At 49.2% G+C, this 13,127-nt stretch overlaps 1 protein-coding gene across 1 annotated transcript in view; it reads right to left on the bottom strand.

Annotated features, from left to right (window-relative positions):
- GAB2 (GRB2 associated binding protein 2) overlaps positions 1-8,486 on the bottom strand; it is a 147,148-nt gene extending 138,662 nt beyond the window's left edge. The window contains exon 1 of the mRNA XM_083499613.1: positions 7,866-8,486. Coding sequence (XP_083355739.1) covers positions 7,866-7,949 — 84 coding nt within the window. The 5' untranslated portion in view covers positions 7,950-8,486. The remainder of the gene's footprint in view (positions 1-7,865) is intronic.
- Between the last annotated feature and the right edge of the window lie 4,641 nt (positions 8,487-13,127).

Genomic DNA, 13,127 nt, shown 5'->3' with positions numbered 1-13,127 from the left:
TCTACTTGCGCTGGTGTGCTTTCGAACTGCTAGGTTGGCAGGAGCTGGGACAGAGCAACAGGAACTCACCCAGTCGCGGTGATTTGAACCGCCGACCTTCTGATCGGCAAGCCCAAGAGGCTCAGTGGTTTAGACCACATCGCCACAACAAACACCCTAAAAGGAGACACGACTGAAGTTTATAAAAAAATTCTGTACGGTACGAAGAATGTGAATAGAGAGAGATGTGTTGAAGCTGAATGCTGGAAGAGTCAGGGTAGGTAAAAGAAAGTCTTTCTTTGCATACTGCGTTAGTTAAACTTGTTTCCCCAGGAGGTAATGAAGGCCACCAATTTAGATGGATTTGAAAAAGATTAGGCAAATTAGAGGGGAGAATTGCCCTTGCGCTCAGCTTCAACTTGAGTTTCCCACCGGCATCACATGACTAAGTGAGCCATCGGCCTAATCCAGCGAGCTTTATATGTATGCCCCAATACTTTGCTTCTAGAATAGGTGCACTTTGGAAGAACTGGATCTGAAGCACGCTTGTATGCTAGGGGCCGGCCCTATCAATGGGCAGAGTGAGGCGGCTGCCTCAGACAGCCGATCGAGGGTTTCGTGAAAATGGGAGCTGTTAGGAAACCTCTATTCCTCTCCCAGAATGGCCGGACATGCAATCCATCTTCGAAGGGGCCTCTGGGAACTGAAGCTCTGCAAGGGGGTTCCTAACAACCCTCAGCACCGGTAAGAACCTACAATTCCCAGGATTCTCCAGGGGAAACCATGACTGTTAAAGCGGTATCACAGAGTTTTAAACGTACAGATGGGGTGTTTCCACGTGTAGGATTTGGTGGTGGTGCTGGGCCAGTTGTTGTTCTGCCTCCGGCAGCAAAATATCTCGGTCTGGCCCAACTCTCTGCTAATCAGAGAATCACAGAATTGAAGTGGGTTCCAGGGTCATCTAGTCCAACCCCCTGCAACGCAGTAATCTCAACTAAAGCATCCGGTGACCTCAAATCTGTTCTCCTGTTTTGCTTTCCCCCACTCTTTCTGGGGTATGGCCACCATCTCCGCACCTGCAAAAGTTCCCCACAATCTTCCAAGAACGATTCCCAAGGCCTGTCTGTTTATTTCGACGTTTGCAAGGCCCCAGTTGCCGTGAATTTTTTTAAATAAAAAATCACGTCCGGTCAGCTCTGCTTTTATGGCTTCCAAGCCCCCGTTTGATCTCTTCCTGGGCTGTAACAATAGCACTCTGAAAGCCCTTCGCCACTTCAAAGAGTTCGGCAGGCATTAAATAATTAATGCTAATGACAAAAACACGCCATCTCGACCCCTCCTTCCCCAAAGGAAAGGAACAAGTTGATCCACGGCTGCAGGCTGCCCGTCAGAGGTGCAAAGGTCTCTTATAATAAAGAGAAAGAAAGCGAAAGCGGCGAAGGAAGAGATCAAAGGATACGAGGAGGAGTGGGCGAAAACACCTTGCTGCAAAAATCACAGGAGCGGCAAGGGCAAGGAATGGCCATTAATCTGCTTGCCTAGACAGGCGCGAGAAGCCATTTAGCCCTGCTCACTCCCAGGCCACCAGACCAGGGCGTTGACTTCCATCACCGGCTAGCCAAGGTGAGCCTCGCTCATTTCACTAATGCATCTAATTCTTGGAAGAGGCCTTAACGAAGGATAAAACCCAGCTAAGGCCCTCGCTCACCTTCCAGCCCATCTGGGGGCTGCAACGTACCCATCTCACAGGTTTTATCCTGAAGTTTGTAAATATGTGAATGTTAGAGCTGGGAGATATTTCGCTGTATCGTCCAAAACCGGCTCAAAGTCCATATCGGGGTATCGGTTTCATCATTTTCTGACCTGCCAAGATGTCGCAAATCATGACACATGTGCCCTATGCCAAAACCAAAATTTGGGAAAAACCCTGAAGCCAGCTGATGCTTCCTGCAGCCCTTGTTAACTGCGCTGACTCAGCTCGCTGCAACCTCCTACAGGAGGAAGCAAATTGCCAGCCAAAATCACGATGCAGGACAAATTGTGAAGCCGGCCAATGCCTCTACGGAGCTCCATCCTTATTTCAGGTATCCTAATATATCACAATGTTTAGCTGGCGGATATATCGCAGTGTTGTAGTATAAACACCGACAACTGGGAAACACTGGTCTGCGGCCGCTCCAACTGGAGAACAGCCTTTACCAAAGGTGTCATGGGCTTTGAAGACACTCGAACGCAGGACGAAAGGGAGAAACGTGCTAGGAGGAAGGCAGGTTTGGCAAATCCACACCGTGATCAACTCCCGCCCGGGAACCAATGTCCCCACTGTGGAAGGACGTGTGGATCCAGAATTGACCTCCATAGTCACTCACGGACTAAATGTTAAAACCATGTTTACGGAAAACAATCTTATATGGCTACGAGTGATCGCCAAAAAATAAGATATCGCAATGTTGAACACCAGATATTGAGATGTTCACCTCTTCCATCCTTAATTCAGACATCATGATACACCACAATGTTTAGCTGGTGGTGATATGAATTCCATCACCCCTCTGCGCCCCTTTCCCCACTCTGTAATCCCCTTTTTGAGGTGTGGCTGTGGGATGTGATACATAAGGAGCAGTCAAGTACAACATTCCTTATTTTCCTAGAGTGGACATGCGGGGGAATGTTTGGTGCAGCCAGTCGAAAGCTTCCTGTTTCCTCCTGGCTGGGACATACTTCCTTTGCATATGACTAGAGGGGGCCTGACCTTACCTGTCCAGGTAACAAAAATACAAGGCACACTGCACACCCTCTCTTTTTGACTTCCTCCGTCGTTGGAGCAGCTTTTTTAGCTAGAGATGCTCTGTTGGCTTCCAGCCAACAGAGGACACTGAGATTATCTCCATATGGCAGTGTTGGCCAAACCTGGCCTTCCAGCTGTTTTTGGGATTACAATTCCCATCATCCCTGACCACCGGTCCTGTTAGCTAGGGATGATGGGAGTTGTAGTCCCAAAACAGCTGGAGGGCCAAGTTTGGCCATCACTGCCATATGGGATAGATCCACATGAATATACTTTGTAACTATGTCTGCCTTCAGAGATTACAATGTGCAGCGGCGTAGCGTGGGTTATCAGCACCCGGGGCAAGGCAAGTAATTTGCGCCCCCTAACCCGGGGCAAGGCAATTAATTTGCGCCCCCTAACCCGGGGCAAGGCAAGTACAGTAATTTACTCTCCCAAGCAGCAGCAGCGAGGCTTCTCTTTCCCCCGCGCTCTCCTGGAGCTGCCTCTTTTCTTTCCTTTCGCTTTCTCTCCTTAATTGATTCCTCCTCCACACCGCAGCGTTTCCTGGCTGCTTCCCCCCCCCCCTTCCCCTCTCTCTCCTCCTCGCTCTGCTTGCCTTGCCCTGCCTGAGGGCGCCCTGAGGAGACTCCGCTCTCCTTTTTGACCAGGCGAGGTGGAAAAGTCTCTTCCCGCCCCCTCGCCAGACTCCCTGCTCGGCTCGGCTCACTAGCCAGGCGGCCAGTGGAGAGAGAGCCACAATTACCATAAAGCTCCTCTCCCTCCGCTTCGCCAAGCTGTCAAAGCCTTGGCAGCAGCAACAATGGCAGCAGCAGGCGCAGCCAGACCCCTGCCAGCCAGCCAGCCAGCCCGCCCGCCCGCCCGCCCGGCTTCCTCTCCTTTTTTTGCCCGGCAGAAGGCTTCGCTCTCCTTCTGCGACCTCCTCGCCAAGCCGAGCAAGCGCAGGCTCCCTAACCCGTGGATTTTAGTAGGGGCAGAGAGCTGCTAGTGCGAGCGCGCCCCCCGCCCATGTTGCGCCCGGTGCGGCCGGCCCCCCTGGCACCCCCCACGCTACGCCACTGACAATGTGCTCTGCCAGATGTAAGTAAACTTATTTCATTGACTTTGAATAAGATTGTGGCGTCTTTATTCTTTTAAGAGGGATTTAAGGGAACTTACCAGGAAGGTACTATTCAGTCTAAAACAGACTGCACAAGCCTGCAACCAGTTATCCTCTGTGCATTTTAAAGGAGAATGTAGAACTCTGCTAAGTAAAGGAACTTGCTAGCGCAAGTTAGGAAGGATATTAATAAACAATATATCCTCTCCTGCCTCCCTGAACATTCCTACAGTGGCAACCAAAACTGCTCACCATATATCTAGTTACAGGTAGGTAGCTGTGTTGGTCTGCCGTAGTCGGGGGAAAATAAAATAAATTCCTTCCAGTAGCACCTTAGAGACCAACTTACCGTATTTTTTGCTCTATAAGATGCACCAGACCATAAGATGCACCTAGTTTTTGGAGGAGGAAAACAAGGGAAAAAAATATTCTGAATCTCAGAAGCTAGAACACCAAGAGGGATCGCTGCGCAACGAAAGCAGCGATCCCTCTTGCTGTTCTGGCTTCTGGGATAGCTGCACAGCCTGCATTCACTCCATAAGACGCACACACATTTCCCCTTACTTTTTAGGAGGGAAAAAGTGAGTCTTATAGAGCAAAAAATACAGTAGTTTGTTACTGGTATGAGCTTTCGTGTGCATGCACAATCTGAAGGTATCTGAAGAAGTGTGCATGCACACGAAAGCTCATACCAATAACAAACTTAGTTAGTCTCTAAGGTGCTACTGGAAGGAATTTTTTTATTATTTTGTTTTGCTCACCATACAGGCATGGTCAGCCTGCAGACTTGTGTCAAGGAATGACAATTCTGGCAGTTTCAGATCCGTTTTCTAACAAACCCCAGAATTTAGCAGCACAGCCGGCTATGCATCTTGACTAACAGCATCAGAGACTTAGCAATTTCATCTATCACCTGGTGCAATTTCGCCGTCAGCGGAGGAGAGCTGTGGCAGCCAAGAGTTGCAGACTTTGCAGACGGGCTGAGTCATAATCCCTCAGCTTGAGGCCAGTTCCAGATCCCGTGCAGGGATGGGGAGAGAGAGGGAGAAGGAACTGGGGTTCTTTGCCCCTTCCTCCATTTATCATGAGAATAGGGCCGGTACTTTAGCATTGTATAGCAACACAGAAAATGCCCTCAGAAACACCAAGAGGAATTGACTCAACAAGGAATTCTTCACAAACAAGCAATGACAAATATCTAACGGCTCCTCACACATACTGGAGCACATGGCTTAACGACACAGCTATACTACAATATGTCCACTGTCTGCTGTTTAATTTGTGTGCATACACAAACACAGAGGCCTCCATTTTGGAGGGATGGGCGGGAAATGACTCCAGAAATCACCATTGCTCAAAATCCCACAAAAGCTGGTCAGTGACCACCTCTAGAGCAGCATGCTGGATTTTTGCTTGACAGACAGCTGTCGAGAGACAGAAATGGCAAGCTTCTTTCTACGTCAAAGGCGGGGACAAACAAACACAAAGTTTGTTTTTTGTGCATGTGTTTTTTGTTCTCTCTCCCACAGGGGTGGGAGAACCCATAGCCCTCCCAAAGGGCTATATAGCTCAGCAGCACTGAGCATGAGACTCTTAAAGCCAGGGTCGTGGGTTCGAGGTTCACGTTGGGCAAAAAAAATTCCTGGATTACAAGCAGTTGGGTAGATGACCCTCAAGTTGAGCTTTTTTTGGAAACATTACAGGGGGCAGGAAGACCTGCAGGTATATAAATTCCACAAATCGAATCAAATCTTGGTTAATTTGTGCACTTTGAATGCTTTTCTAAAAAAAAAAAGGGGGGGGGGAATCCGCGACCAGAAAGAGGAGGAGTATCAGGAAGAGTGGATTAAATTTAATGATTATTTAGTTAAATATGTTACGTTAAATTAACTGAAAACAGCTTGCGGATACTTAATTGGCTTAGGATTTTATTTATGTTAAGTGATGAATTAATATCTTTAATTTCATAACGTGAAGATTTAAGGATGTTAATGTTTAAGTTAAATTTTATAAGAATTGTGATTTGGAAAACCGTTAGAAGGATACGCAGTGAAATTCAACCAAGGGGAAGCAAGGAAGTCACTTAACAAAGTTAGTAAGTGTAATTTCCAATAAGGCTATGATTTATGTTTGTTTTTCTTATGTGTTTGTTTATAATATTGTGAAAACCAATAATTTTTTTTTGAAAAAAATATATTAAAAAATGGGGACCCCATTCTCCCTATGAGGTGGGATGCTTAAAGCAGCCCCCCCCAAACTTGGCCCTCCAGCTGTTTCGGGACTACAACTCCCATCATCCCTAGCTAACAGGGCCAGTGGTCAGGGATGATGGGAGTTGTAGTCCCAAAACAGCTGGAGGGCCGAGTTTGGGGCTGCCTGCGTCGCCACGCCGCTTTAAATCGGCAGTGGCAGACGGGGCGGGCCGACGGAACCGGGTTCATACAGCGCGAACCCGGCCGCGCGCGTTCCCAGCCGAGGCCGCCAGGGGGCGCGCAGAGGCGGGCCGAGGCGGAGGCGCGCCCGCAGCAGCCAGACGCTCCCGGAGCGCTCCAGCCCCAACAGCGAAAACAAGCCGCCGCCGCCCCTCCCAGTCCGCACCTGTAGCAGCCGGAGCAGCGCAGCCGGGAACAGGCCGAGCCGCTCTCCGCCCAGGTGGCGGCTGCTGCTGCTGCCCAGGCCAACCTTGGCGACGACGCCCAGCCAGCGCCGCTTGGATCCGCAGCTCCGCCCTGAGATCCGGAGTCACTCCGGAGCGGCGTGGGAAGGGATGCTTCCACGCGCGCTCGCCTTTGCCCGCCTCTCCCCCCGTCGTCTGTCGTCCAATTGTTTCGTTTTTATAAGTCCCTCTCGAAATTTATTTTAAAAGTCTAGCCAGGCAAGCGTTGTGTGTGCTTAACTGCTGTTCTTACGCACCCGGATCCAACCCTGATCCGAATTCGCACCTTTGGAAGTGACCTCGAAAGCAGAGACGGAAAGGGACCAGATGAATTGGTGGGGGAAGGAGAAACCGCCGAAAATCATTGTGATGATATACAAACATCCTACTTAGAAACACACCCCTACACCGGATTAAAAGCTGGGAAAATCGAAGCCATACCCCCCCCCCCGCGATCTACTGGGGTGCGATCCAGCGAAGGCGCGCAGCACCGACTTTTAGGAAACAATGCTGGGTTGATTTGCTCCCCGCACCTGCTTTTCTCCGCGGAGAAACGGGTGTGATCTGCGGGAAGGAACCGGGAGGAAGGGAGGCAGGCTGGCTTTCCGAACTGATCCCAAACCAGTCTCTCTCTCTCTCGTCCTTTCTCTTGTTTGGGACCGGGGCTCATGACAGCTTGCACGGGACACGATCGATCCCGTTTGCACAACCAACCCCAGCGACGCGGCTCGCCCCCCTCCTCGATCATTTTCACCGCTAGCTAACCTTCAACTAAGGACAAGCTATTGGGGCGGCGGCGAGGCGCGGGGGGGGGGGGGAATCCATGCTTGCGCCGAGATTTTGCAACTGCACACACACACACACACTCCTGGACTTTGCAATTACACGTACACAATCCGGGACGTTGCGATGACCCACAACCCTGAGCTTTGCAATTGACACACACAATTCTGGAGGTGCAACTTTGCATCCCCCCCCCTTCCCAAAACAAACTAGGACTTTGTAGCTACACAAACACACAAAATGCTGGACGTTGCAATTATGGACACACAATCCCAAGACCTAGCAGTCACACATTGCTAGGGCTTTGTAGCTATACATGCACAATCCTGGACTTTTGCGAACCACACGCACAAACAAACGAGGACTTTGCAATTGCGCACGCCCATCCAAACAATTCTGGATGTTGCAATTGTAGACACACAAACACAATCCTGGACTCCCGCTTGGGCACAGCCCCAGATCGGCCTCTCCCGGTTTCTCTCTCTCTCTCTCTCACACACACACACACACACTCCTTGTCCGTTTGTTTCCAACCGCCCCGCTTCCTCCTCCGGACTTACGTATCTCCTCAACTTCTTCTCCGGCGGCGATTTGCGCAGCCAGCCCGAGCAGACCACCTCTCCGCCGCCTCCGGCTCCGCTCATGTTGCGCGGGGGCGCACAGGGGCGCTGGCCGCCTGCTCCGGGAGCTCAGCGCCGAGTGGCCCGCGGCCGGGTCGCCTCCTCCTCCCTGCCTCCTTTTGGCCCTCTCTGGGCTGCGCCTTCGCCCGCCTGCTCCGGCTCACAATGGCCATTCAGCGGCGCCGGCCCTCGCCATCTCCCGATCGCCCTTTGCGCGCTGTGCGCCTCCGCCCGCAGCGCAAAAGAGCCATCCGTCCCCGGCGGCTGCTCCCCGGGCCGCCTCCTTCTCCATCCCCGGACCACAGTGGCGCTTCTGTCTCTGCCGGCTGGCTGTTGTCCTCCTCCTTCGCCTTTCCTGGGGAGGGAAGAGTCCCCCTTCCTGCTTCCCTTCCCGGAGAGGGGAGAGCAGGGAGCGAGAGATGATGCTGCGAGCGAGCGCCCTTGCTCTGTCTTTTTCTCTCTCTCTCTCGTGCGCGCTCCCCGACCGACCCCTTGGGCGGCTCGGCGAGCAGGAAACTCCTCGCCGCCTCTGGAGCTCGCTCTCCCCACCCTCTCCAAGCGCACCCCGCCTACCTGGCAGGCTGGCCAAAAACGCACTTGTTTGGAAACAGAGCGCCTTGCCAAAAAAGGCCGAGCGGAGTCGCCTGGTTGTTGCCGCGGTGATCGGTGACGCGTGGGAAAAGAGCCACAGCGGCATTAAGGATGATCATAATAATAATAATAATAAATAAAATAATAATAAACATTTGATCAGTGATGCTGGGAAGGGCATCATTACGGCATGGAGAAAGACTGTGATATATTTATTTAGACCTGCAGGGACTGGAGGCAGCTTGCAGATAAAAATAAGAAGCAGATAAAAAGTGGTTTGGGAAGCAATTACAGTAGTACCTCGGGTTACAGACACTTCAGGTTACAGACTCTGCTAACCCAGAAATAGTACCTCGGGTTAAGAACTTCGCTTCAGGATGACAACAGAAATCGTGCTCCGGTGGCACAGCGGCAGCAGGAGGCCCCATTAGCTAAAGTGGTGCTTCAGGTTAAGAACAGTTTCAGGTTTAGTACAGACCTCCGGAATGAATTAAGTACTTAACCCGAGGTACCACCGTAATAAGATTATATGTGTACAGTCATACCTTGGGTTACAGACGCTTTGGGTTGCACGATTTTGGGTTGCGCACCGTGCCGAACCCGGAAGTACTGGAACGCTTACTTCCATGTTTCGGCGCTTGCGCAGAAGCGTTAAATCGCGCGCTGCGAATGCGCCAAATTGCAACTCGCGCATGTGCAGATGTGCAGGTTGTGAACGCTGCGGGTTGTGAACGTGCTTCCCGCACGGATCACGTTTGCAACCCACGCGTCCACTGTATTATATATGTGTGTGTAATATATGTTATATACCTGTAAGCACGCAAACAATACAGCACAGCACAGGCCCTTTCATAGAATCCTAGAATGGTGGAGTTGGAAGGGACCCCAAGGGTCATCCAGCCCAACCCCCAGCAATGGAGGAATCTCAACTAAACCTCTGCTTAAAAAAAAACTTTCATTAAAGCCTACTGGGACAAGGTCACCTTTGCCTGCGGCCAGAAGGACAACAGGGAGCGAGCTGGTTTAACTTCTCTAGGCAGGAAGTTCCAAAGGTATCTGAGAGCGGCCACCGAGAAGGCCCTCTCCCGCATCCTTACAAATATTAATTGCTTAAGAAAACACCATATTTATTATTATATTTTAAAAGACATAGTTACCATTGCCTAGCAAAATAATAATAATAATAATAATAATAATAATAATAAATATACTTTTATCCATTCTTCCATTTATGATTTGCTTCCCATAAAATATTGCAAAGTGATTTTGCAGTAAGAATATCAACAGTAAAAACTGCTCCATCTGTAAAAACAAACAACAAAAGCCACAGCAGTAATGACACATTGAGGGAAATGCAGTTTAGAATTTTTTTAAAAAGTTTTTATACTTAAAAAAAAGAATCATTAAAAAATATTGAGAATAATTGCTGCTTAAACACAGATTCAAGCAGCAAGAGTCAGGCGGTTAAATAATAATATATAATAGTATATAATAGTATATAATATATAATATATAATATAATAATTATAATTATACTGCCCTATACCCAGTGGCCTCAGGCAGTAAGTGGGGAATATATTTCTTATGCAACCTTAACCCCGCCTTTCCATATCACACTGATGGCCAAAAACACCTTGGAGGCACCCCATAAATGTTTGCTTCTTCCTTCTGAAAGGCCGCAATTTGAAACTGTGGAACTCACTGCCACTTGATGGACTTCAAAAGCGGGTTAGAAACATTTTCACCGAGGTCAAGGCTATCAAGGGCTACTATAGAACATACTATCAACTGGATCACAGGCTGCGTGCCTCTGATTACCAATTGTTCAGGCAAGAACAGCCAAAGAAGGCTAATGTATTTGTATCTGCCTGGGCCGTGTGATAAAAACGATGCACGATTAGAGGCCTTTAGTCAGATCCAGCAATTCTCCTCTGATGCCCTTATGACAGCAGCTGCCCCCTGGGTTTTTTTTAGATAAACGCATTTCTTGCTCCAGAAAACCCAGACACAATATACCCGCTATAGGATCAATTTGTGTTATTATTAGAAGCTCCAGGCAGCCGTGCTGGGCAAACATCGCATTCGACTCCACCCACCCCCAAATTAAAGAGAAATCCTCCTCTCCTGCTCCTTCACTCAACAACCAGTGCCCTAAAAGGGGCCAGAGGCATGGTTCATCACAGAATCGTAGAATTGGAAGGGACCCCAAGGGTCATCTAGTCCAACCCCCTGCATTGCATGAATTGGTTTAGAACAGTGTTCGTCAACTTGGTGCCCTCCAGCCGTTTCGGACTACAACTCCCATCAGCGTGTGCTGGCTGGTGCTGATGGGAGTTGTAGTCCGAAACAGCCCACCAGGACGGCAAAGGCTGATTTAGGCCCTGAAGAAAGTACGCAGAAGGGGGTGAGAAAGAGATTTGGAACCCTTTTATGGATTGCCATGTCATCTTGTTGTAGGAAATACGGATAGAGAACAGGCGTTCGTCCATTTATCTTTAAATTTAACAAGTGCTTAATGCCCCTTAATGCAAAAAGAACCTCACGAGCAAGCTTTCACCTTTCTCATTCATTCATCCTTTATTGGCAATAATAGCAGCTTTACCTAATATAAAACATTCATAAGAAAATGCCGGTAAAACCCGGAGATTTAAAAACACACATTAAAGCTATCAAAATGGAGATAAAACAAAATAAAAAAATTCCTTCCAGTAGCGCCTTAGAGACCAGCTAAGTTTGTTACTGTGGTTGTTGTTTAGTCGTTTAGTCATGTCTGACTGTTCGTGACCCCCTGGACCAGAGCACGCCAGGCACTCCTGTCTTCCACTGCCTCCCGCAGTTTGGTCAGACTCATGTTCGTAGCTTCGAGAAGACTGTCCAACCATCTCGTCCTCTGTCGTCCCCTTCTCCTTGTGCCCTCCATCTTTCCCAGCATCAGGGTCTTTTCCAGGGAGTCTTCTCTTCTCATGAGGTGGCCAAAGTATTGGAGCCTCAGCTTCACGATCTGTCCTTCCAGCGAGCACTCAGGGCTGATTTCCTTCAGAATGGAGAGGTTTGATCTTCTTGCAGTCCATGGGACTCTCAAGAGTCTCCTCCAGCACCATAATTCAAAAGCATCCATTCTTCGGCGATCAGCCTTCTTTATGGTCCATTGTTACTGTGGTACCTCGGGTTAAGTACTTAATTCGTTCCGGAGGTCCGTTCTTAACCTGAAACTGTTCTGCTAGATCCATTTTCTGTGCGCATACACGGGCAAATGCTTCGGAGCGCTCCGAGACCCTCTTTCGGAGTGACTTAAAGCAGTTTCCCCCTGAAGTTTCATTGTGCGTAACGGAACTTATCTGTGTTTTCAGCACTCCTAAATGTTTCGCTTTGGAGCACACCTTAAAAAAACAATGCTCCTCTTTTTATGCTGAGCTATAGGACTATAGGACCCTGGGCTATAGGACGCTGGAGGCAAGGACTCTGCTGCAGAAATAGTAAGGGGTCTTTGACTGCCCCCTTCACATGACCGCCAGACCGCTACACAAATGCAAGAACACCTCGCTAACCCACACACCCAGGTGCAAAAAAACTCATCCAGGTATCTACAGAGGAAGTCGCGACACCTTCCCAAAAGTCACCCACTTCTCCATTCCTGCCAAGTCATTTCTTGAGGGCTGGTTGACCGCGAACATTGCTCAAACCGGTATTTTTCAAGAAATACAATTCCCAGATCTTCTTCGTGTGAAAAAGGGAGCTGCGATCAGGTTAGGTGCCGCACCCCGGACCATTCCAAACCCTCTGTCTGTCAAGCGGCTGGGTGTGGGAACCGCATTTTGCGCAGGCTCTGTACAAATTTCGCCCGATGCGCAACTCAAACTCATGACCCTGGGATTAAGCGTCTCGTGCTGTACCAACTGAGCTGGCCCAGCTACCAATGAACATGCCAGCAGCAGCTTACAGCCATCCAAGCTGCTTAAAGCAGCACAGAAAAGCAAAATCACCTTTCAAATACAGCAAAGATACTGATTTTGCTCTTTTGAAAAAGAATAATGATGACTTGTGCCATCTATTGGATCTGGGCTGCCACTGCACAAATAATATTTTCCCTCTATTTAGAGATACAGTGGTACCTCGGGTTACGTATGCTTCAGGTTACAGACGCCGCTAACCCAGAAATAGTGCTTCAGGTTAAGAACTTTACCTCAGGATGAGAACAGAAATTGTGCTCCGGCGGTGTGGCGGCAGCAGCAGGCCCCATTAGCTAAAGTGGTGCTTCAGGTTAAGAACAGTTTCAGGTTAAGAACGGACCTCTGGAAAGAATTAGGTACTTAACCTGAGGTACCACTGTACTGTTATTTAAGTAGAGCTGTGCGCGTTTCATTATAAATACAGAGGAACTTCGGCTGTCAAATGTAATCTGTTCCTGAAGACCGTTCTACTTTCGAAGCGTTCGACAACCGTGGTGCAAAGTGCTGTCAGCAATTCCAACAGTGAAAATTGAAAATTGAAGCCGTTGGACTTCCGAGGCGCATTTGAAAACGGAAGCAATGACTTCCGGGTTTTCGGTGTTCGGGTTCCGAAACGTTCAGCTTCCGAGATGCTCAAAAACAGAGATTCCACTGTACGCTG

The sequence above is a fragment of the Podarcis liolepis genome (assembly GCF_965112155.1).
Source record: "Podarcis liolepis genome assembly, chromosome: 4".
Classification (NCBI taxonomy): domain Eukaryota; kingdom Metazoa; phylum Chordata; class Lepidosauria; order Squamata; family Lacertidae; genus Podarcis; species Podarcis liolepis.
This window is presented reverse-complemented; position numbering and strand designations above follow the sequence as displayed.